The 25,856-nt window shown below is 41.0% G+C and overlaps 1 protein-coding gene across 1 annotated transcript in view; it reads right to left on the bottom strand.

The window, feature by feature from the left end:
* LOC112656802 (aldehyde oxidase 2-like) overlaps positions 1-25,856 on the bottom strand; it is a 57,597-nt gene that overhangs the window by 19,027 nt on the left and 12,714 nt on the right. The window contains exons 11-24 of the mRNA XM_049106448.1: positions 25,199-25,313; positions 23,567-23,689; positions 20,793-20,889; positions 20,214-20,338; positions 19,170-19,303; positions 17,101-17,188; positions 14,986-15,072; positions 14,609-14,800; positions 12,014-12,241; positions 7,691-7,786; positions 5,769-5,897; positions 3,983-4,057; positions 3,071-3,123; positions 1,592-1,706 (exon numbers count right to left, since the gene is read on the bottom strand). Coding sequence (XP_048962405.1) covers positions 1,592-1,706; positions 3,071-3,123; positions 3,983-4,057; positions 5,769-5,897; positions 7,691-7,786; positions 12,014-12,241; positions 14,609-14,800; positions 14,986-15,072; positions 17,101-17,188; positions 19,170-19,303; positions 20,214-20,338; positions 20,793-20,889; positions 23,567-23,689; positions 25,199-25,313 — 1,657 coding nt within the window. The remainder of the gene's footprint in view (positions 1-1,591; positions 1,707-3,070; positions 3,124-3,982; positions 4,058-5,768; positions 5,898-7,690; positions 7,787-12,013; positions 12,242-14,608; positions 14,801-14,985; positions 15,073-17,100; positions 17,189-19,169; positions 19,304-20,213; positions 20,339-20,792; positions 20,890-23,566; positions 23,690-25,198; positions 25,314-25,856) is intronic.

Below are 25,856 nucleotides of genomic sequence, written 5' to 3'. Positions count from 1 at the left end.
CCACTGTATGGGAGCCTAATGCTGGGCTCATGACCTGAGCCAGGCAGACGCATAACTGACTGAGTCACCCAGGTGCCCCTGTATTTTATATCTTATTTATATAGAATTTAAGTGATGGACAAATTTACTAACAATGGGGTAATCAAAGATATTTTGATAAGATTGGCAAGTCAGCATTTGCAAATTCATTCCAGTTTTACATAAATTGACTATTTCTAGTTTCAGGTAAGATGGTTCAAGATGATGTTGGAATAACCTGTGTATGGAATTTACATGTGTCATTGGTCCATTCTCTAAATTTCCCAACAATTTCTATATTTTGGATATAGTATATTCTTTTTTTATAACTTATTTGATTTAAATTCAATTAGCATATAGTGTATCACTAGTTTCAGATGTAGAGTTCAGTAATCCATCAGCTGCATGTAACAACCAGGGACTCATTATATCATGTGCCTTCATTAATGCTCATCACGCAGTTACCCCATCCCTCCATCTCCAGCAACCCTCAGTTTGTTTCCTAGAGTTAAGAGTCTCTTACTGTATATACTATATTCTACTTAAGGTTTCTGTAATCTCTATTCCAAGAATACCTGGGGTATATTCATGGGCTTACCTTTTATAGTGGAAGTTGTTAACTTTTTTTTTAAGTTGTTAACTTTTGATTAAATATGACTCTCTGCCTTAAGCAGGATGCTTGATTAATTTTAGTGAACTTAAAAAATTATTTTCACAGCCATCCTCCATCTATATTGTTAAGGACAGCAGTACCCTTGGGATAACTGGCTTTAGAGAAACATCACATTGCTATGTACTCAATTGTTTACTCAAGACAATTTACTAAATGACTTTTTCCTTTAGATTAGATAACTTGACCTTACTTTAGGAACAGATCCTTTTATTTTTTGCAAAAACTTTGGAAGGCAATTTTATTGTCTGAAATGGAATTAAAAACAATGCATTTTAGGCTGGCATGAACTATTCTTTTTTGCTTACTTCTTTAAAAATTTTTTAAACTTAAATTAATTTTTTGAGGTATAGTTGACATATAACATTAGTTTCAGGTGTATAACATAATGATTTGATATTTGTATGTATTGCAAAATGACCACCACAGTAAGTCTAGTTAACATAGTTACCATCATCACGTGTAGTTAAAATTTTTTTTCATCTGATGAAGACTTTTATTTATTTATTTATTTTTGATGAAGACTTTTAAGATCTACTCTTTTAGCAACTTTCAAATATGCAATGAAGTATTATTAACTATGGTCTCCAAGTTGTACCTTACATCCCCATGACTTAATTATTTTATAACTAGAAGTTTGTACCTTTTGACCTCTCTACCCCTTCATCAACGCCCTTACCACCTACCTCTGGCAACTACCAGCCACTGTTAGGAGCAATGCCTTCCTGACTACTTCTTAAGTGGAAATTCAGAATGAGGCTGGATTGTGAGACATTTCCAAGGAACTGAAAAAAATCCTATTCTTATTGTACAAGCATTACACAATGAAATTGGCCTACTTGTACAACACAATTTTGTGGTTGTTCTTTTAATTTGCCAAGAGGAAAGTTATATTTGGCTTACCTTGTGAGCTCCCGTCAGGCAGTCAATTTCAATCTCTGAACAGGCAGCTCCATAGACGTAGTATGGAAAAGGGTCTCCTTCTCCCTTCTCCCAGTCCATGAAGGCCTTGTAGCCCCTGATGGGAGAAAACAAGCCTCTCAACTTGGGGTGGTGGTGGTGGTGCGGTTGCAAACAACGTTGACTCATGTTAAAAGTTATTAAAGTTTTATGATAGTAATTCATTTTATTGATATTTATTTCAACTGCTTTTTAAGCTCATTTAAACTACTGCATGTATTTCCAACCTAGCTAATTACAGCACCAGCAGATGCCTCCATTTAAAGAGGATACTCTGTGCTACAGTTAAGATGCCAAGAACAGAGAGAATCCAACTGACTATTTTGATGTGGACCTCCCAATGTGTCTGTATCCATCATTTAGGGTTTGAGCTTTAGCTCTGTGGATTGAGAACCTCAACTGAATTTTATCAGCATTCCCAAAGGGACCCTCTACATTGTGCTAGCCCAACTCATTGGGGAATTGATGATAATTCAGGGCTTAAAAAAAGGGGACACGTAAATTCAATGCAGCAATGTATAAGCTGAAGATATACTCAGCTCGTGGGCTGATTTGCTCTCTTCTTGGGTAACTGAACTCAGAAATTCAGAACTCAAGTACAGGGCACTGGGCTGGGCTGTTGCCTTCTTTTTTCCTTCCTTCTTCATGAGAAAATTGTGTTATTGTTCTCTCTCTCTCTGTATGTGTATGTTTGGTTTGGTCACTTGTTTCACTAGATTATAAAACTGATGTCATACACTTCCTGAACTTGACAATCAGTTCTCCTTGTGCTTCATTCAATTAACATGAATTGACAGAAACTGCACAAATGAAGATTGGTGATGATCATCCTACTTGTTTCTTCCTGCCCAGAGAGGAGATTCAAAACAGAAAGGTTTTAGGGTAATGGGAGGGAGATTTGTAAAGCTGAGTTGGAAGTTATTTCTAATAATGATATATATTTTTTTACTACTCAACAATGAATAGTAAATGATGATGAGGTGTTCTAAGTCATATTAAAAATTTTCTTTTTACCCAATAAGGGTATCTTTATTATTTAATATTTCTTTGGACATAGTTCAAAGGCTTACATAAAATCATATAATTTTAGGCTTAGAAGGGACCTCAATGATCACATAATAAAAACTTGTTTTACAAATAAGGGACCTAAACCCCAGAGCAATTGGGTCACCTCATATTTTCTCAGCTAAGCCCAGACATGATTGTAATTTTTTTTTTGATTGTAATTTTTAAAGAAGATTTTATTTATTTCTTCATGATAGACACACAGAGAGAGGCAGAGACATAGGCAGAGGGAGAACAGGCTCCCTGTGGGGAGCCCGATGTGGGACTTGATCCCAGGACCCCGGGATCACAACCTGAGCGAAAGGCAGATGCTCAACCACTGAGCCACCCAGGTCTTCCCATGATTGTAATTTTTACCTGAAGTATCCAGTGGCCGAAAGACTGATTCTTTGTTCAAAAGCAGCTTCTATCTGCAGAATGGGCATATTTAGTCAGAGTAAAATAGATACATCATCTGAGAGGTGACAATGAAAATATTCCCTGTATCAAAATTGACATTTGATAATTGTTGCTGATGCTTTGTTACCAATAATAGAACTCATTGTCATATTGTTTTCCTCAGCTGGTTACACTAACAATTCCCTTCTGATTGGGTTGAGATGTCTGAATTAAACAAATAAATAGACTCCTACTGCACATCCGTGATGTAGGGGCTTAGTTCACAAGGTATGGGCTTTGTTTCTAAATGTTAGAACTCTTGATAAGTGTACGTGTATGAGATAACTGTTCTAATGAGATAAGATAAAGGACGTTGTGAAGTTGGATTAGATGAGTCATTTCCTTTGAGACATATTTAATAGCAATTAGGTCTTTTAGTTTTCCTCTTCCCCATTTATTTATTTTATTTTATTTTATTTTATTTTATTTTATTTTATTTTATTTTATTTTATTTATTTATATTTTTTTCCTCTTCCCCATTTAAAACATGGTTTGTGTGTGTGTGTGTGTGTGTGTGTGTGTGTGTGTGGCTTAGGAAGGCCAAGTCTTTCCCTCTTCTTATTTAAGCAGAGTGGGTAAGGTCTTCTGGGTGTTCTTCACACACTTCCGTTCCTCCTCTCAGTGATGCTACTCCTTGTGCGCTCTCTCACACGTACCTGGTATACAGTGTGGGGGCAGCTGCCTCAACCTCTTGTGATCCTGCCCTTTTGCAGAAATCCGCTCTTAGAAAAACTGCCTGTGTATGGGTGTGGCTGTATGTTGCCATGATGTTCTCAGCACTGCTTTGGATTCTTTTCTCATTTGTAGTCACAAACAGAGGGCAACACTTACCCAGTCTTCCCAAGTACCTTCTGGATTTTTCTTGATGATGGGTTCAAGGCGTTTCAGAAGGATCTGACAAGCATTCTTGAAGGGGTAAAGAAGTGAAGCCTCATTAGAGAAGAGCCCGGTAGTTAGGATTTTTATGGAAGAAGAGTAACTGATAACTGATTAGGTCAGTGAATGTTTATGGACTGCTTGATATTAATATGCTGGGAACACAGAGACAATAACAGCACAGCCCCTGACCTTGAGGAGAGTATCAGTTACTGCAGGGTTGTTTTGTTTTGTTTTGTTTTTTTTAAACCTCCCTGGTTCACTTCCTATGAAAATACGGGCTCAACTGAATTTCTACTTTCAGGTCCCCTTTCTATTTGTGCTCTTAATTCCTTCTCTTTTTCTACATTTTTGACTTGCACATTATTTTGTATTTTCCAGCCATTAACATAAAAGGAACAAAACATCTTATTTTCATTCCAATATGTGCTTTCCAATCTGCAACAATAACATGCCAATATCTCTGTGGGTCTGAAATATTAGTCAATTCTCTGTCTATCCTCCTATCAGTTTATCCATCCACCATCAAACTACTGTAATGAAGGCCTTAGTTTTGGATATGAAGTGAGAAAATAACTAAGTTTGTCTTTATAATAACCTAGATCTGCAAAGTTTCTGATCCTTAACACAGAAACATAAAACTCTAGAAGATGGGTTAATGCTTAGTTAGGGTTGACAATTCCCATTAACACTGAGCTATTCCTATCTTCGTTTCGATCCTACCCCAAACTGGGTCTCATGAATTTGAAGTGTCCTATGTATTTGTTCTGAGTGAAAGAGCCTCTGGTTTTTAGCCTCTAACAATTGTCTCCATGAAGATCAGATGGATTTGAAAGTGGGTGCTTTTCGTAGCATAAGTGTAGTGTTCTGAGAATATATCCCTCCACAATATCCCAATGGGAAAAAGTGGACAGTATATAGCAGAAACATGACATTGCTTCAAAAGTACATGTGATCAGATATTTGAATTAAGGGATATTAAAGACACAGGCTATTCTGAAGAAGTGAAAATTAAGCAATTAAAAAAATAGTTTGAAAATAAGTACAAAGGGTAAGCGTAAGTGCTGTGGTAAAATTCCACTGATGTAGACACTTTAATTGAACCATATCTACTTGGCTGGGGTTCTGCTTGCTTACCTGCTTGCAAGAACTTGCTTGTGTCAGAGGAAACTTGCCCAGCTCTGCATTACTTGGTACCCAGATTTCTTCTTTCTGTGTCTCCGAGGGACAGAGACTGCTTGCTCATCAAACCTTATTCTCCCCTTGTTCCATGGTAGCCAGGCATATGGCATCCTACTCCACATTTCCCCAACCTCCTCTGCAGGTAGACATGACCTGAGACTAGTTCTGCTAGTGGATGATTAGTGGAAGTCACTTGGATCACTTCCAGGTCTGACCTCCAGGCATGTTCCTTGCTGATGATCCTCAGAGCAACCATGAAAGTCACATGTTGAAGGTGGAGGAACTGCCATTAATCCCAGGGTGCCCTGATGACCAAATGATCCCTCTGAACTGTTACGTGTTACAAAAGGGACTTTTGTTGTGTTTGAGCCACTGTATTATGTGTCACTTCAGTTTAGCTTACTCAAACTAGCACCCTCTCCTGACAGTCTGGCTATCCTATCCTATGTTTAGTGCCACAGATGACTGCCCTGAAGCCAACTGCTTGTGTTTGTATCCAGCTAAGAAAACCAGCAATATGGAAAAAGTGCTGAAGGGAAAGACAGACAGGAGGAAGCACCTGTACGGCTCTGCCATTGACATCAGAACCAATGGAAGCTGCTGTAGCAATTGTATTAGGCACCGTGGCTGTACTTGTTTCACAGATGTGCATAGAAGACATGGGTATTTTTAATTCACGGCTGGCCACCTATGAGAAAAATAAATATTTTCAAGCCCAGCAAAAAAAAAAAAAAAAAAAAAAAATTAAAGTGTTTAGGATGTTAAGGACTTCCTTTTTTTCTGAGTTTTATTTGGTAGCAGTGACAGGAAGAGAGAGATTGGACTGATTGGTTCAGAGGTTGGTCCTGAATCTGTTGGTATAAGCATCAGATGAATTTCAAGTGACCCTGAGGGCCTGTCTTCTCTCTTGCCCTCATTCCCACCTTATCTTTCCATTCTTCCCATTGTCTTCTATTTGTTCCCTCTCTCTCTTTTTTAAATTTTGTTTTTATTTGTTCCCTCTTGTTTATACTCCTCTTGCATTTGCTCTTCACTGTTCTCTGTTCTGTTCTTTTTCTTGTAGTTTCTCTAGCAGACACATGTGAAAAGAAAGATCTTTAATCACAAAGAACGCAAAAGAGAGAATAAAGGGAGTGAAGGAAGGAAGAGAAGAAGCATTATTTTGGTTTCTGTTGTCTTTTAGTTTTGGCAAAAACAGTTTCTCCAGATGTCTGCAGTTATGTACCTGTTCCTGAGTGGTGATCTACAGACTAATGCTGTTGTAAGACTAAGTTTCCCCAGAAAGAGGCAAAATGGAAAAAAAAAAAAAAAAAAAGGACAGTTTTATTCTTGATGATGAAGAGCCAAAGGGAATTTATTGGGTTCCCTATCTGGGAAGGACAGATGGAGCCAGTGTCACATATATCTGTATCTAAGTCTTTCTGGTTTCTTTCTTTCTTTCTTTCTTTCTTTCTTTCTTTCTTTCTTTCTTTCTTTCTTTCTTTCTTTCTTTCTTTCTAGACTCTGGTTTCTTCAGAGTCCTCTGGCTGCCTCTCACATTTGTTTTTCTTTCTACAATGGCTATATTATTTCCAAGAATAGGCATGCTTTCTTGATGGCACAGGAAAATTGCCTCTGACAACCCCTAGTTTACAGCACAGGAGCTAAACAACCATAAGGGAATGATAGTTCTTTTCTGCCAGCATCTACACATCAGTCCCAGGAAAGGCTCTTGGTCACATGCCTTCCCCCTGGACCCGTCCCTGCAGCCAGTGAGTTCAGGAGCCATGACTAGCTGGACCGGGCACCTGTGCCTGTATCTGTGGCAGGAGCTGGGGAAAGGAGGGAAATGAGGCTAAAAGGTACCAGACTTGAGAAGTCCTCTAGGACTCTAGGGAACATAGCTCCTCTAAAGGAGCTAATGGGCTGGAGAGTAAGAAGCTGCATATGTGTCCTATAATAATCTAATAAATTTATCATAGTTATTCAATTTAAAGGATTATTCTTTTTTCTCTTGAGCTCATATCTTCCTACTTTGTGTTATGTATGTGTGTGTTAAAATATACCTGAAAAATTATAGCATGATGGCACTTGATGACATACTTGTCCTTACTTGTCCAAATTGTATATAGCAACCTACTGTTGTTGCCCAAACTTTAAAAATCGTTCATACTGGTCTCAAAGTAGAAAACCTGAGAAACTCCTACTCTAGGTAAAGCCTGCGTGGGGCACCTACGCAGCACTCCAGGGGCTCATTAGTGGCGTTTTCATCAGCAACCACCTCCACCCATACAGCCTGGCCACACGCTAGGACTATCTATACATACATGGGACTTCTGCTACGTTAGACATTCTATTTGATCTGAAAGAAGTTTTTCAACTAAATAGCCAAGAGTTTAGGGCTTGGATACAAGGAACTATCATCCACCCTAAGATTAGTCCAAATGTCAGTCATGTCCACAATGCACAGAGAGATTAATGACTTAATTTTACGTGGCTTACCTGTAGCATTTTGGTGTGAATACCTTGTCCTAGTTCATTGCCTCCATGTGTGACCAATACAGAGCCATCTGTGTAGATATGAACGAGGGCAGCTGCCTAGTAAAACAACCCAGAAGTCACAGTTCAGTTTAGTGAGGTTCAATATAAACAAATAAGATAGTGAAACCCCGGTCTCACGGAGTGTGGAGGGTCAGAGGGGCAGTCTCTTCTGGTGGAATTCTGAAGCTTAGTTCCGTGCAAAAGTCACCTGTAAAGAACATTCGTATTCCAAGGAACCTGAAAAGAGAGAGAGTGTGAGCAAGCATGAATGTGGTGGGGGGAGGGGGGGAGTGGGGGCGGGGAGAAGCAGGGGGAAAAATTTTAAGCAGACTCCACACTGAGCGCAGAGCCTGACGTGGGGCTGACTTGGGGCTCAGTCTCATGAGCCTGAGATCAGGACCTGAGACAAAACCAAGAGTCAGACATTTAACTGACTGAGCCCCCCAGGTGTCCCAGGAACCTGATTTTAATAGGAACGTCTTTGGATACTCAGGAGTTATGAGTATTGGTTCCAACTATTTGAAAGTCACTCCCCTGCTTAAAGGCTCTGGCTGACCACTCAGGTAACATATAAACATTTCTTAAGTCCTTGACACATGTTATGTGCCAACCTGTGCTCAGCTCTGGATATACACAGGTGAACAAGATGTGGTTCTTCCTCAACAAAACAGTAGCACACACTGTAAGGGGGGGACAGGTTGGAAAGCAAGTCATTATAATGCAGAATGATCTGTGAGACAATGGGCATGGCATAAGGGGCCCTAGGGTCCTGGGAGGACAGACCCAGCTGCTTTGGAGAGGCTTGGGGAAGGGTTCCCCAAAGGGACAATTGAATGAAATCATGAAAGCGAGGAAGGGTCACCACTGGGCAAGGTGGGCAAAATTCCCCATTGTCTGTCTGTATGGGAAAGCCAAGCTTCTCATACAATATGAGGCCTTTTAGGATTTGGTCTAGTAGATTTTCCCAGTTCATCACTGTCTTTTCCTGCTTTGTGTGATTGCTGCTCCTTCCTGCCCTGTGCTCATGCTTACGCTGTTCTCACTTCCTGGTCTGCTCCCCGGGCTTCAGACCCACATCTGTGGTCTCTGTTCTGTTAAAGCTTCCTCAAATACTTCTCATTCCCATCTGGGAAGGATAAGTTACCTGCTTCTCGGTGAACTAGGCTGAGTAGTGTCCCCTGCAAATTCCTGTCTACCTGGAACCTCAGAATACAACCTTATTTGGAAATTGAGTCTTTGCAGACATAATTAATAAAGATGGGGTCATAGTGGATTATGGTGGGCTCTAAATTCAATGACTGGTGTCCTTATACAAGGCCATGTGAAGACACAGAGCAAAGAAGGTCATGTGAAGATGGAGGCAGAGACCGGAGTGGCGTGGCCACAAGCCAAGGAACACTAGGAAACACCAGAAGCTGGAAGAGGCAAGGAAGGGTTCTCTGGAGATTTCTGAGGAGCATTTCCCTGCTCACACCTTGTTTTTGAACTCCAAGCCTCCAGAACTGGGAGAGCATAAATTGGGAGAACTGGTTGCTGTAAGACACCCAGTCTGTGGTACTTTCTTATGGCAGCCACAGAAAATGAATACAGGGGGTGACCAGCTCTTCTGTGAGAGTCTCATGGAGAGATTCATTCAGTTTTGTGTCCTGTAGAGAAGTCAGAGCAAGTCTGACTCACAGAGACACTAAATAACTATTTGTTGAACTGGACAAATGGAAATGTGGTAGTTTTCATTCCAAGAGGGGGAGGAGGAGAAGGAGGAGGAATTAGGACTTCAGTTTATTCTGTCTGGAGATGCCTGGAGGCTCAGAGTGGCTTGGAGGAGCTTTGGGGCAGCCAGGCTTGAGATGCTAGTGACAATATTTATCATCATGGGCCTTTTGACTCCCTCTGACAATGCTACCCATGCCTAGTTTGAAGAGTAGGTATTCCAGCTTTGTGAGTCATCAGCTGCCCTGAAATTACACATTTCAACTCCTAGCTTGGTGATTCTTGGGTGCATCAATTTGGAACTCTGTGAAGAAGCTGGAGATCTTCCAAATAGAGCTTTAAAGTCATTGCTTGATTTAAGGATTTGTGTGTGTTTGTGTGTGTGTGTGTGTGTGTGTGTCGAGGTGAGAAGTTGGCTCCCATGGATGATGGCAGAGAGTAGACTGTGGTTTAGGTGAGGGGCAGCCATCACATGAGGGGAAGTGTTGTATAATAAAAAATAAATCTATGGTCTTTGTCCCTGATTTTTGGCATAGTGGTCCTAAAACCCTGGGAATTTACTGTCTTTTGTCTGCTGTTCAGATAATTCTTGGGAGGAGCTTAGACAGCTCCTGGGGACTGGGGATTGTTGCCAGAAAAAACGAACCACGTGGTTAAAGGGTTCCAGCTTTCAGCCCCACCCTCTGACTTTCAGGGAGGGGAGAGGGACTAGAGATTGAGTTCAACCACCAATGGCCAATGACTTAATCAACTGTGCCTATGTAATGAAACCTTCATAAAACTCGGAAACAACAGCGTTCGGGTAGCTTCTGGGTTGGCAAGCTAGAGGGGAAGGGCATGACAGCCCCACACTCCCTCTCACATACCTTGCCCATCTCTTCCATGTGGCTGTTCATGGGTAGTATCCTTTATAACAAACTAGTACCAACAGTAGGTAAAGTGCTTTCCTGGGCTCTGTGAGTCATTCTAGCAAATTATTACACCTAAGGGAGGTGGCTAGTCGAAACCCCTGAATTTGTAGTTGCCTGGGCAGAAGTGTGAATAGTTTGGTCACCTCACTTTTGCTGGTGTCTGAAATGGAGGCAGTCTTGTGAGACTAGCCCTTGATCTGTGGGGTCTGTGATAACTTGGGGTTAAAGTTAGTGTCAGAATTGAACTGAATTGCTGCAGGCTTAGTTGGTGTTGGAGGATCGGTGCAGAAAAAACACATTTTGTGTCAGAGAAAAAAACCACACAGGTGGATATCTAGAATCATTTATGCTCTAGCTGCTGAGTTAGTTCAGGCTCGTAGGTATAACGGTTAACCTTTTCGCACCTCTGTATAAAATGGGCATGCTGGATCTGAATAGGAGTGTGACTCCGGCGGCCAGGGAGTCTTATCCTGCCTGTAGGAGTAGCCGCAGCCCTGAGAGGTGTGTCTGAGATCTCTGGGGGAGAGAGATCTAACTATATAGTGCTCCAGGAACCCTGCCAAGTGCTTTACGTTTGTTTCTTAGCTTGTTGAATCCTCATCAATCCTAGGAGAAAGGGTTATTACTCTTATTTTATAATTGAGGAAGCCGAGACTCAGAGAGGTTAAATGACTTGCTTAATATTACACAGTGAGTAAGTGGCAGGGCTAAGGAATTTCTCAGGTCTACCTGACTCTAGTTGCTTAGGGTTATGGGGCATCTGCTTTATTCCCTAAGAAAGATTTCCTTGGACAGGGCAGCTTTTGTTATGTGTGTATGTGTGTGTGTCTATTGGCTGCTTGTAGTTGGGTATAAGTGGAAAAATGCTTTCAATGGTATATATACAAGGGAGATCTAATGTATACAAGATTTTTCCAGTTGTGGAGCCTCTGCTTCTGGTGGACAATAATGGGGAGGCAATAACATTTCCCAGGTTTCTAAACAGCATTCCCATATATGACCTGTTGGGATTGCTAGGAACACTTGTCTGTACCAGTCTTGTGTTATTTAATGGACTCATCTATTTGCTACTTTTCCTGCTCCCTTCTGGATGGGGCCTCTTCCTTTGGCAAATCTACCCGGAAGGATTTTTGGACCATGTACCTCCATTTTCCCTTTAGAATTGACACAGATGCCTGGGAGAGGTGGCTGGAAACAGCCAGCTTGTCAGGACAACATGCTAGACTTTCAGGCACCGAAGAGAGCTGAGGTGTCTGGGGCACAGACCAGGCGAGGCCCATTTCCTGCCCAAGTCATAACATCTGGGCTCAGAGAGCTCAGCACCACAGGCCTTGTAGGCTCTTGTTCCCTTTGGGATAGGGATGGTTCGGGGTGGGGTGGGGTAGTGGTCGTGGTCACGCTGCTGTGACCTGGCAGTTATGCTGGCAGCCTGCCTGCTGATGCCATTTTCTGCCACTGAGACATGTTTTCTACTGCGCTGTGTTGAACGTGCTTACAGATGTGGTTACTCTGCCCAGGAGAGTTCTTTACATTTCTCCCAGGTGCTGGGGGAGGAAGGGGCTCGCTACCTGGAAAATATGGCACTCTCCCAGAGTCAACAGGAGCTGATGTGGCTAGAAGTGCATCTGACCTGAGGGTTATTTACCACATAGGAAAGCCTTACCTGATGATAGCTTGTTGCAGCAAAGCCAACTGAAAACTTCATGGGGACGATTGCAATGCCTTTCTTCTTCCAATAATTCTTCTTGTTAAACTCTTCCACTTGCATTCTTCTGCTGTGAAAGGAAGACTTGTCCAGACACTCATTCCAACATCTTATCAGGGTCTCAGGGCTGAATGCTTGTTTGTAGATGGTCTTATCAACTGTTTTGTACATGTTTTTCTCCCTAATCTGAAATGGGTGAGAAGTTGAGTTGATGGTTACAGTAAGACCAGAAACTGACTGTAAAAAAGAGACTTCAAAAGCTTCCCCATTAAAACACAAACTTTGGTGGGGAGAAGACAGGGTGTTTCTTCTTTCTTTGAACAGCATGTGCTTTTGCAAAAATAAGGGAGTTAGGGGTGCCTGGGTGGTTTAGTCGGTTAAGCATTTGCCTTCGGCTTGGGTGATGATCTCAGGGTCCTGGGACTGAGCTCCCTGGTGGCTCCCTGCTGCTCAGGGAATCTGTTTCTCCCTCTTTCTCTGCCCCTCACCTCCTTTCCATTCCCGACTTGTGCTCTCTCTCAAATAGATAAAATCTTAAAAAAAAATAATGGGAGTTATTTCCTATCTCTTCTTCAATGTACTAATAGGGTTTTTCCCTCTTGAAAGTAGAGGGTAATGGTAGTAACTGGTCCCTGGAGGGCAGTAGGCTGGAGGGGTGAGGGAAGCAGATACTCCTTTTTTCCTACAAGATTCAGAGGATAAAAAAAGAGTTGGTATATTATATATAAAAGCAAGGATTTAGGGCAGCCCTGATGGCCCAGAGGTTTGGCACTGCCTTCAGCCCGGGGTATGATCCTGGAGACTCGGGATCGAGTCCCACGTCAGGCTCCCTGCATGGAGCCTGCTTCTTTCTCCCTCTGCCTGTGTCTCTGCCTCTCTCTCTCACTCTGTGGCTGTCATGAATACATAAATAAAATCTAAAAAAAAAAAAAAAAAAGCAAAGATTTACTGTCCTAACTGAAGATTGGTTCTGCCAAAGAGGAATAGTATTGCTGCCATATCTCAGCTACTGAGACGTGCCCAGGAAGTCTTCATTCTCCCCATTTCACTCTAGTAACAATAAAAGAATTATTATTCTCAGAAGTAATATTGGAATAATACTATCCAGTTTATGAAAACAAATGTTTCAACAAGTGCTAACTCATTTGATTCTTGCAGGAACTCTGTGTAGTGAGTCACATCGTCCTTGTTTTGCAGATAAGGAAACTGAACCACAAAAAGATTGCCTCTCCTTGTTGGAGCCATTCCATTTGCCTAGATTACCTTCCCATTATCTGTGCCCATTATTCTTCAAGGCCTATCTTTAAGTGTTATCTTCTCCAGAAAGTTCTTCCTGACTCTCCTCCCCACAAGTCAAAGTGATGTGTTTCTCCTTTGTACACATAGAACACTTTTTGTGACTTCTCTTAGGATAATTATTATCTTCATTGTACAATATGTAGGTGTTTTCTTGTGCATAGGAAGTACCCTGACAATCACAAACCTGATGGTCCTTTCTGTTGAACTTAGGGGCAAAGGGGTTCAAAGGGCAATATATTGTGTGCTCTCTAGAGCAGAGGGACTATGCGGAGGAAACAGGGAAGAGAAGGGTAAAAAGTAGGGTAGGGTCTAATTGAAATGTGTAAAGGCTAGAAAGGTGTTATTAATAATTATCTCAATTGCCAGTGTCTGCCTCTCTCTGGCTTAGCATCCTGTATATGCTGTGCACCTTCTAGGATACTGTACAAAATAATATTCTTGGAGGGTATTCTTTTGGCAGTGTATCTCTCAAAAGTTTTCAAGTGTACTGGCAATTCCACTTCTATAAATTTATTGTACAGAGATAGACAATAAGGCAAAAATACATCTATATTTTGGTATTTCTGTACCAAGATGTTTCTTGCAACATCATTTTAATAGCCAAAACTGCATAACAACATAAATGTGTATCAATAGTGGAGTGGCTAAACAAATTACAGTAAGTCCATATAACATAATACTATTCAGTTATGAAAAAGAATGAAGTGGGTCATTCTACTGACACAGGAAGATGGCCACGGCCTACTGTCAAGTAGAAAAAGTAAAGTGCAGAATAATATGCTTATCATGGTCCCATTTTGGTAAATAATTCTCTCTCTCTCTCTCTCTCTCTCTCTCTATATATATATATATATATATATATATATAATACATCCATGTTTATGTATGTGTGTATGAATACAGATGGCTGGAACAATAAACATAGAACCATTCACAGTAGCTACTCTTGACCAATAGGGATGATGGGATGGAAAAGGGGATGTTCACTTTTTACTTTACTTACCTCAATGTGGTTAGAATTTTAAAAAGAGTATTTTAGTACAAGTTAGAAAAAAGAAAGGAACAGAAAGTTGTTTGCATAAGGAAGTAGGAAGATAGTGAAAAGTCATTTCTTTTGGGTAGCACTTAATTTATCTTGAAATCTGATTTAGGGCTAATTTGAGTGGTTCTTCTAGGATCTTTCCTTGGGTAGCTAGTTCCCTACCTCATCTGCTTCTTTAACAACGTTGGTTATGACCTTGATTACAACCTCACCTTTTCTGGCAGAAGGCCACACTTGGCTGCCACAGCTGTGATGCAAGATTCTGTTATCAGGGTTCCTTGTGGGAAGCCAAATCCTCGAAAGGCCGTATTAGATGGTAAATTTGTCATGCATGCACGACCCCGGAACCTGAGGTTACGGATTTTATATGCATTTTCCAGCTTCAATATAAGAAATTCTGTTACCTAAAGGGAAAGGAGGTATTAATATATATTGGACAATATGTTTTTTTTCCCCTGTATAAGTCAAGTACAGAGTCTGCTTGTGGAACTTGAGTAAGTACTTGAAGAAATATATTCCATAAAGACTCATCTGGAAATTCTTCCTTCTATTCACCATTAAGGATGTTGCTGGTTTCTGATGCACATACCTGCTCAGAGTCATCCAGCATGCATCCTCCATTAATGAAGCACTCAATGTCTAGAGCTTTGATTCGCCCGTTGTTCATGAATCCCACCTGTCACCAAATGAAGGACGTTTTATGATCTGTTTAAAATTTATATGCCGGGCAGCCCTGGTGGCCCAGCGGTTTAGCGCTGCCTTCTGCCTGGGGTATGATCCTGGAGACCGGGGATCGAGTCCCACATCAGGCTCCCAGCATGGAGCCTGCTTCTCCCTCTGCCTGCCTGTCTCTCTCTCTCTCTGTCATGAATAAATAAATAAAATCTTAAAAAAAATTTATATGCCAAGTTTAAGTCACAGCCCATCTCTACGATTCGGTGGGACTGAAGACAGACTCTGCTCTTGTTTGTGTGGTTCTTTGCCACACCTGGCCGTCCCCTTGTATCTCAGTGCTCCACTGACAAAGACCCCCTCTGACCTGAATTTTGCTGAGTCCTTCCTTTCAAAGTGTCATTTTCTGATCTCAGTCAGTATAGAATTCCAAAGTCCTTCCTTGCCTCCTGGTATATAATTGCTACCCTCTTCTTCCTAATTTCTGGAAGAGTTTCCTTCCCTTTTTTTTTTTTAAAGACTTTATTTACTTATGAGAGAGAGAGAGAGAGAGAGAGAATGCATGAGTAGGGAGAGGGGCAGAGGAAGACGGAGAAGCAGACTCCCTGCTGAGTGAGGAGTCTGACAGGGGCTCATCCTGGGGGCTCAATCCTGGGACCCTGAGATCATGACCTGAACCAAAGTCAGATGCTTAACTGACTCAACCACCCAGGTACCCCAAATCTCCTTCACTTTTTACTAGTTTTCCTTATAATTTAGTCTGTAGCTTGTCTTTCTTATGGAAGTCTCTGGAATTCCAGAGTGCATGGGAATGAATCACAGTGGATCTTGTTATGGGAAAGCCTTGGAAACTGAGGCTGGGGAGGAATGGACATGAAAACTGCTGTTCTTATTTTAGAGAGCTGAGGCTTTGTGATTGATTAAGGATGGAATAAAGGTGAGCTAGTGCTGCTGTTCTTATTGGGACTCAAAGAAGCACCTTACGTTTTTCTGAAGTTGCCACTCCCTTGTGGCTCATCTAGACCTGTTGGTCTGCACAGCTCAGATTGAAAATTTTCCACTTCCTATTGTAGTCCTACCAGAAAAGGATCGGCCCTGGTCTCTTTGTTCCCAAAAAATGGGCACAACTATATGACTATTATCATCTATGGACATGTTGGATAACAAAGCAGAGCACTTAGCACATGTAGAAAACCCCACAAATTCAGAATTTATGGTAATTTTGACAAATGCAGGGTGGAAGTTTACCTGTGACTTTTCATGAAGAATTGCTAAGCAAAATCGTATAACAAATAAGGTAGCAGAGAGAATTCTTTTTTTTAAAAAAAACTTATTTATTCATGAGAGACATACACACACAGAGAGGCAGAGACACAGGCAGAGGAAGAAGCAGGCTCCATGCAAGGAGCCCAACACGGGACTCGATCCTGGGTCTCCAGGATCACACCCTGGGCTGACGGTGGCACTAAACCACTAAGCCACCAGGGCTGCCCAATGTTAACAGTATTTTTAATGGTATTTATGCCATAGTTGCATAAAATGCAATGAGCATGGTTTAAAACAATTTAAAATTATTTCATTAGTGAGTTCTTTTCTTCCTATTTGCAAAGATCTTTTGGGACACTTTCATAACAACTAGGTGGGAACACTTGTAAAAATGATTTTGTAGTTAAAATGGTAAAATTGTGTCTAAACATTTCTACTGCAAAATACTTTTATAGTCAAGGAGTTTTGGTATAACAAGTGCTTGTAGCTTTTTTTTATCTTTGAGGAACTGCTAATGAAAATCTTGTTCCTTCAATAATGTTTTTATAATTTAAAATTGCATTTTTATCATTCGATTTCTTTATAATCTACACTAGATTTACTAAAAGTTCCTTATAAAATTTGAGTATTTAAATGCACAACTTTTTCATTTAATATTTTAGATAAGGTAATTGTTTTTAGAATTTAGCAAAATCAAAATAATAGAAAATGTTAAAACCACTCAGATAAAATGAGGTAATTTAGTAATTTCATCTTTAATACTCACTTTATATTTTCCAAATAATGGGTGCCTTCCCCCAGTTATTAACATATCATCTTCACGATCAAGAACAAGACGAATGGGACGACCAGTTCTAAAGAAAATAAATCTTACATTCTCCACCCATTCCACCCATCCATTCCCCTATTCATCCCTCTGTATCCACTCACCCATTTATTCATCCTCTCATTTAACTATCTACCCATCCATCTACCTTTCTACCCATCCATCCTCCATTCATTCTCCCACCCATTTATCCAACCATTCACTTAACTATCCATCCACCCCATATATATTCCTTGAGAACATACAATGAGGTAGGCACTGATCTGAATTAATATGTGACCAAATTACTACTGTCTCTTAGCCTATAACTTAGTGGTTGGAGATCTAGCTAAAGTGATTAATGCCACATGGCAGTTAACTTGTATTCTAATGGCTTCAGATTTGATGCTCACCCAGATCTAGTCATTTTGCATATCCCTACCACATGTGACAAAAGAGAAAGCGTGCAAATAGATAAATGCAAACTTAACACAACTGCAAAAACAAGGCCAAGGACTTGTCCTTAGTCTGATGGTTTAGTGTCTTCATTTCTACCCATGAATGCTATCATATTGGCCCCATTGGGCCCTTGGATAGTCAGAGATTTAGCTTTTTTGTATCTCTAGGGTGGAGGTTCCATGCTCTTTGGACAAAAGAATCATCTGGTTTTTAGGTAAAAATGCAGATTCCTGAGCCTTAGCACTAGGAGTTTCATTCAGTATGTTAGGGAGGCGCCCCAGAATTGTCATTATTCTCAGTGATTCTTATGCAAGTATTTTCAGGTACATGTTGAAAACTACAATTCTGGCACAAGACTTCTTGTTTTGTTTTGTTTTAATGGTGAAGACTACCTGGAGCATGAGTTAAATATAAAGTTTCTGGGTCCACCCCCTGGTGATTCTGATTTGGTGGGTCTGGGATGGAGAGGCAGGAATTTCTATGAACCTGCAATAGTCTTATTTTCAACAGTTTGGGAACCCTGCTCTGGGGATTAGATTACTTAATGCATGCTAGATGTGTGCTAAGGTAGGGTTGTAGCCTAAGGCATTTGGTTCCCACACTTAGAACACTGGGATAGTTTTAAATGTACTGACCTGGATGGATTGGTATGGGGCAGCCTAGGCATTGGGATTTAAATACTCTCCAGATGATTTTAACTGTGCAGCAATGCTTGGGAGGTCTTAAAGGCACAAAGCCTGGTGGGGGAATGATGAACTGATCCCTTGCTGGTACTTGGTGGGTGTAAATAGAGAGGTTCATAATGGAGAGAACTGGAGATAGGATTCAGATCTTGTGATTTCCCACCTCTCATTGCAGAACAAGACATACATCTGAGTGCTTTGGGACCTAGCTTTGAATTACACAGACTCTGTCAAAGGAAGGAGGATCTTTGAACTTTGCAGGCTGATTGGGGCTCTGACAGTATTTGTTACCACCGAGAAACAGCCATAGAAAATGAACAAGGAACAGAAAAGCCAGCAACTTGAACAGCAAGAACAGCAAAGGAGCAAGCCTTGCGGTTGAGGTTAGCCTGGGAACTTTTTTTGAGGATGGTATCTGTCATTAAGCAAACATTGAATAGCCAGCCCTCCCCAGGTGCAGAGGGGCAGAGGGTGGGAGCCTTTCTTTCCTTAATCCACCCTGTCTGCAGTTAGAGTAGTAAGGAAATGTGGGGGAGGAGCCACTCCTTTGGCTTCCACTTGGGCAGGGTACTTGTTCCACTCCTAAATGGGTCACCTTCCCTGAAGCTCAAGGACAGGGCAGCCTCAGCCTTGGAGCTATTTAACTAATGACATCACTTTTCCTTTTTATAGCAAATGAGCCTATGTGAAGTCCTATGTACATTTGACTTTTCCAATAACTCTAGGAGGGTGGGTATTATATCTATAATTATAAAGAAAAAGAGACAGGAGCCTGAATTGTCCAAGGACACCCAGATGCTTATGACAGCATCCAAGTGACTCTCGGTCTGCTGATTTACCCTTAGCTCTGTACATTTTACACCCTCTTGTATCCCCAAGTGCACTTACTTGATAGCGCCTACAGCTGCAATAGCTCCAAATACAGCCGGTCTTCCTACTTTCCCTCCAAAACCTCCACCTACCCGTTTGACGTGACAGGTGATCCTGTTGATGGGGATGCTTAAAGTAGAGGACACTGTTTTCTGTAAAAGTTGGATAATGGAAAAGTTTTACAAGAAATGGCAAAGAAGCCTTTTGTTTTCTGAAATACCACAGCAATATTCATCCACACCTGCTGTCAGGAAAAAAAACAAAACAAACAAACAAACAAAAAAACCCCTCAAAAAACCAAGTCTAAATCGGCCTTGCGGAGCTCTATTCAGTTCATAAACATCGTTATTCTTACAGAACAGCCATTCTAGCAGAAAAACGGTATTTTCCAGAAGGGAAACTTTCTGAATCCTGGATTCCTGTCAGAAGCTGGAATCATAGCCACACGCCTAGACCTCAAGTCCCAACAAGGTGAAAATCAGCAAACTCCTGACAAGTTGCTAAAGAAGATGTTTGCAGCTAAAACCTAGAGCACTTCCTGACTGGGAAATGAAAGTGTGCTACAAAGTGATATGTCTACTCCAAAGGTTATCTGTAATGGTTACTTTAGAGAAAAATCAAGTACAGATATAATTTAGTGTTGTTATCCAATTGTAGAACTCGTTTGAGCATGTTGCAAATGAATGTACTCTAAATCTGAAGTCACGGTGACTGTTCTTTTTTTAAAAATTAAATTTATTTTATCTAATTTTAATTCCAGTGTAGTTAACATACAGTGTTATGTTAGTTTCAGGTGTACAATATAGTGATTCAACAATTTGATACATTACTCGGGGGTCATCATTAGTGCCTCTTAATCCCCTTCACCTCGACTGTTCTTTTACTTACCTGATAAGACCAGAAAAATAAAAGGGTTCTGGTTTCTTAGTTGCTCCACTGATGGCCAGTACCTGGACATCACGTTTCTACAGGTAAAATGGCTGCCAACTGGGAAGCTCTGGGGACTGAAGGCCATCGATGGGATCAGGAAGTTGGGAAGGCCAGGGCGATCCTGGACCTCACCTGCACGTGACTTGGATCCTGTGTTGACACATAAATGTCCAGTTCTTTGTCCTCCGCCTTCGGAATAACAAGCACTCTTTGTGTTTCCATGTAAAAATGTTCCTGTCCTCCAACATGGACCTCTCCTGTTAAGTGCAAGGTAGGGAAATTCTTGAAAGTGTGTGCTAGTTGGAAACTACCATGTTGGGGAATTCACAAATAAGATGTGGACTGACCAGTCTGGATTTGTTCTGACCAAAGAACTGATGGATCAGGCATTTGTCCTGTGGCAACCGAGGGCAGTCTGTTTCTGAGGCTACAGTTTTAGATAACAAGTTGAAAATGTCTGGGTCTATTCCCCTGTCCTTGACTAATCATAAAGTGCTAGGGATTTTTCTTCTATATATTCTGTTGCTCCCTATCCCCTAACCTCTAAGGGCAATACACACACACAAACTTGCAATTTGAGAGGAAGAGATATAAGAGAAATTTGGCAAAAGAGCTGAACCTTTAAAGGATGCCCTTTCTGAGAGGAAATCACATGCTCTCAATGTCTGCTTTGGAATAGAATTGTGCAAAGATTCTATTAAATATGCTTACCTTCAACAATTTGATCAACTTTTTCAAATGCCTCCTCAATATTTCCTTGTTCAAGTTTTTTTTCAGGACATAGGAATGAGTTGTGCTTTATGGCATCCTAAATGATAGGGAAAAAACACCACACAAACCACTTTAAAAAATTTTTTTCATCCAATGGTATTTTTTTTTCTTAATCAAAGGCCAGTAAACTCCCTAGAATAGCCATGAAGGGAGTCATCAAACGGGGGAGTACTAGAGTAGTGGGCTCGTGGCAGAGATGAGATGTCAAAAAGATGTCTTCTAGACTGCAGGGAAAACCAACAGGAAGCCTTAGAGAAATGTCAAGAATAGAGATCTGAGGATGCTATGATGGCTCAGGATGATAAACACTCTTTTCTCATTTTCAGTGTGGATGTCCAGGGAACAGGAGATGGATCTAACTGCAATATGGGTAAGGTTCTAGACCCTCCCTCTTTAACCTTTCCCTGAAGAAAAATATTCATGTCAAACTTATGTAGCTCATGCACAAGGACCTCTAACTCAGGGGTTAAAGCATTGAGGCCATGTTGAGGGAAGAGGCTTAAGTCCTAACACATCTCTGGGCAAGAAAGCCCAATAGATGTTGTGGGAAGTTTATTCATTTCTTTGGGTACTTCACACATCTTTTAAGGACCTTTCTAGTCCTTACTTCCATGCTTTCTTTCTGTCAATAGTGTGAACTGACTACACATGAAGACTGGAATCCATCCCACTTTGAGGCTCTGTGGATTCACCTATTGACAACTGATCCTCACTTAGCCTTAAGGCCCAAGGTGATTTTCCATACTTCAGGACGGCACCTGTGTCCTGCATTCTTGCTCCCCAATAGCCTTAGAGTTCATCATCTATCTTGCTAATTATGATAATGATAATGAGAGCAGCCAATATTTACTGAGTACTTGCTTGGTATCAAGCAACTGCACAATACACAGTGTATTTATGTACATTCTCACATTAATTCCATTGTGATCTCCATTTTCCAGACAAAGAGACTGGGCTTAGAGAGGTCAAATACCTTTCTTAAAAGTCATGCTGCCAATAAGTGATGGAGGTAGCATTCAAGTCCAGGCTTGGTTTTTCAGAAGCCTCTTGTCTAGTAAAATATACTTGATTTCTTAAAGCAGCAGAAAATGTATGATATAATTGAATTTTTCATTTCCTGCTACACTAAGATCTCAATGAGTCACCGAGTTCGTGTGGAAGTATGTTTACTGCCATACTGGAAGTGCATCATAAGATCACATCATCTTATTGTAATATATGCTATATTTAATGAGGATTAAGTATGTGCCAGGCACTGTGCTAAGTGCTTTACATGCATTAACTCATTTAGTCTTATAACAATTTGATGAGGTAAGTATTATTATTATCTCCATCTTACACTTTAATTCACCTAAGGTGATGCAGTTAGTCTGCAGGTGTGCAGCCAGGGTTCAAACCTAGCAGTTTCATTCTAGAACTACTCTGCACTGCTTCTCATATATATGGTCATTTACATGAATGAATGGATGGGTGAGTGAATAAGAATTGATGTGTATGACTATTTTGTTACCTACTTTTGTTCACAAAAGAAATTTTTAGCTGACTCTGGGCAATCCTATTCTGAGAGAACTCTAGATCTCTAACCATTCTGAGTCCCAAGATATTTCATGGTTTTTCTTCTGGGTGCCATTTCACCCTTGAGGAAATGGGATTAGAATTGAGATTTCAAAAACTGACATTTGAATCCTAGTACAAACCAGGGACGGAGATTGAGCCAAGAAAAAGGGCCTGGACTTCTTGCAGACTTGGCAAAATAGGAATTTGGAACAGACCTGATTTGGTTTAGAAAGATCAAGAAACATGGCCTTTTTAACACTTGGAATATTGAGCAAGTTGTACCTTTTAGGCACATTTAAAAAATGTCAAATGGTTCACTGGGGCCTTTGAAAAAATTCTGTTTTCTGTCACATGTGTACAAATAAGAAAGCTTTTCTCAACTCAATTACTATGAACTTGCCCTTCATGGACTTAGAACCTGCGAATCTCAGTCTATATCTGAATTTTATATTCTAACTTCATTCTTTCTGCTTTGGAAATAGCATTAGCATTCCATCAGCTAGACTCAAAAATAAGAGTGGAAGTTTCTGTGGAATTCCATCATGAAAGACTCTGTGTTTGGACCCCACCTTGAAAACATGATTGTTCTCAATATCCATTCTCATCGTCTTCCCTGATTTTTAGTGGATATGTAGTCACCTGGCATAAAGTCTACATTTCGCAGCACCCCTTGCATGTAGGTATGGCATGTGAATAGGTATTAACCAATGAGATATGGGAAGTGTCCTTAAAGGGACAGGATATGCCCTTCTTCATTTTCTCATTCTCTCTGTTGTCTGGCATGTGGACTTAATGGCCAAAGCTTTAGCAGCCATTGTGGACCACAGTGTGACCTGGATGATAGAAACCATGCATGATGGAGCAACTAGATCCCTGACACCTAGAACCCCCCATAAGCTCTGGACTGACCACTTCTAGATTTTTTGAATGTGAGAGAGAAAGAAATTTTAATTCTTGGTGTGTCCCGTCCCCCCTCACCGTTTCTTAGAGCCCAAACTACTTTCAATTCGTACAAGTAATACCTTCCAGAGAAAGCTGATTTTCCCACAACAAGCCAGTGACAAGGAAAAGTTAGAATTAGCCTTGCATTAAGAAATTCACAAAGGTACTTTTGATTCTATAACCTTACAGGAAAGAAGCCAGCCAGTCCTGCTTACATTGATGGTGAAGATTACTGGCTCTATATCTTCATAGGTGATCTTTATCTTTTCAATCGCACTCTTTGCCTGTACATTTGTCTCTGCAACCACAGCACAGATAATGTGGCCCACGCAAAGCACCTGTGGAAAGTACATGCATAGGTAGGAAAATATTGGTAGCAATAGTCTTACCAGCAACAGACCAGTGTCTTAGTTTCTATTGTGAGAATAACCACACTGTGATAATAATCACATTAGGCTTGGGTAAAAAAAACCTTTTTAATTACAAAAATAATTTAAATAATTAGATGATTCCATTGGCCATTTTACTCAATGAATGTAAACCCCAGAGTGGACGTCAAATTGTCTGGGATCTCTGTCAAATTTGGTTCACATAGGTCATCTTCATGGTATCACTTATCATTTTAGAGTTTAAAGATGAGGAAAGTGCTTTTTTGTACAATGTGATTCCTGTTATGAATTGCACCGTGTCCCCTCCTTCTTCCTAAACTGATATATTGAAGCCCTAATCTCCAGTGTGATTGTATTTGGAGCCAGGGCCTTAAAGGGGTAATTAAGATTAAATGAGGTCATCAGGGTGGAGCTCTAATCCAATATGACTGATGTTCTTATAAGGGGAGGAAGTGATACCAGGGAGGCTCATCCACAGACAAAAGGCCATGTGAGGACACAGTGAGAAGATGGCCACCTGCAAGCCAGGAAGAGAGGCCTCAGGAGAAACCAAACCTGCTAATACCTTGATCTTGGGTGATCCGCCACCAGAACTGTGAAAAAATAAATTCCTGTTTTTTTTAAAGTGACCCAGTCTGTGGTATTTTGTTATGGCAGCCTGAGCAGATAATATAGCTCTTTAAGCAACAGCTGATCTCTTCATTTGGAGTTCAACCAAAAGAACAGTGATTCCTTTCATGGCTGGAGGAGAAACAGTCTGTGTGACTCACTGAGACGTGACAATACTAGCTAACACTTACTGAGAGCCTTCACTTTAGGTGCCAAGCACTATTGTAAGCATTTTACATGCACTAACACTATGGGGTTGGGGCTTTGGTGATTCCCATTTCACAGATAATGATACCCAAAGGCACACAGCTAGTGAGTGATGGAACTGGAACATGAGCCAAGGTAGCTTGGCTCCAAAAGCAAGATTTCAATGAATGACTGTAGAATTGAATTAAAAGTTCCCAGATGGCAAGAGCAACTTTATAAAAAATGGAGTGTGTAAGAGTTAGGAGGGTGTTGGGGGTCTGTATGTGGGGTTGGTCCAGGAAGGGACGGAGTTCAGTATAAGTAACAGGGAGTGGCTGTATTTTTTTTTGTACTCTCCTATTTAGGTCTTTCTAGGGTATTCTATCCTGTAGGTCAGGATCCTACATTTATTTTTCAGACGAGGGTAAATTGACTCAAGAGCACACAGTGGGAAAACTAGGACTTGTTCCTCTGTAATAAATGTCCTTTTTACTCTGTAATTTCTAAGCCTGTCTGAATAACGATGTTAGGTATAGAGAGAAGCTAGAAGAATTAGAGCTTCTATCCCCCAGTGGGTGGGTGGAGGGGGGTGGTTGAAAACTGGCTCCAGGTGGTACCTTGGTAATTATCTGCACTAAGTCACTCAGAAGGCATGCTCTGTACCTCATCTACAGCCATCAACTTGTCATCCTCAGCCCCATTGGTGCCTGGAATGTCCTCAGCTGTTATCACATCAACCACCCCAGGTAGTTCAAGGGCCTCAGATGAATCAATTGATCTGAAAAAAGAGAAATATTTATATTCAAAATATAAATTTTGAGGGCCCCAGACCCAAGGAAAGGATAGAACACTGTTGAAAATCAAAATATATAGCAACTGGTCCAGTTTAGGTCCTGACCAATAAGAGTTGACCTACCCCAGGGTCCAGGAGGCTCCCCGCTGCGTCAGAGTAACACTTTGGCTCCTGGAGGGGCGTTGGGGGAGGGGCCTGTGTAGCTGTGGCAAGTCTTAGGAAGCTTAGGACAATGGGCATTTACCGTTTAGAAATATCACCAGCTGAGTATCGCAGTACTCAGTTACTCCTGGGCACCATGCCTCAGGCTCCAGCAGAGAGCTGAGGTACTGTGAGGTTAGAATGGAAGGAGCCCATAACTACTATTTTTGTTCTCTCTTTCTTAATGGTCATTTCCGGATACTCTCCCTTGCTCCTCCTGGGGATGGTGACCTTTTCTTTATTCTTTTAATTTTAGGTTCTTTGGGTTTAGCACATGGCGGAAGAGGCACATTCTTTTGAAGGAACCAGCAGGTGTGCTTTTAAAAG

The sequence above is a fragment of the Canis lupus genome, chromosome 37 (assembly GCF_003254725.2).
Source record: "Canis lupus dingo isolate Sandy chromosome 37, ASM325472v2, whole genome shotgun sequence".
Lineage (NCBI taxonomy): Eukaryota > Metazoa > Chordata > Mammalia > Carnivora > Canidae > Canis > Canis lupus.
Note: the sequence above shows the minus strand (reverse complement) of the source record. Positions and strands in the feature narration are given on the sequence as shown.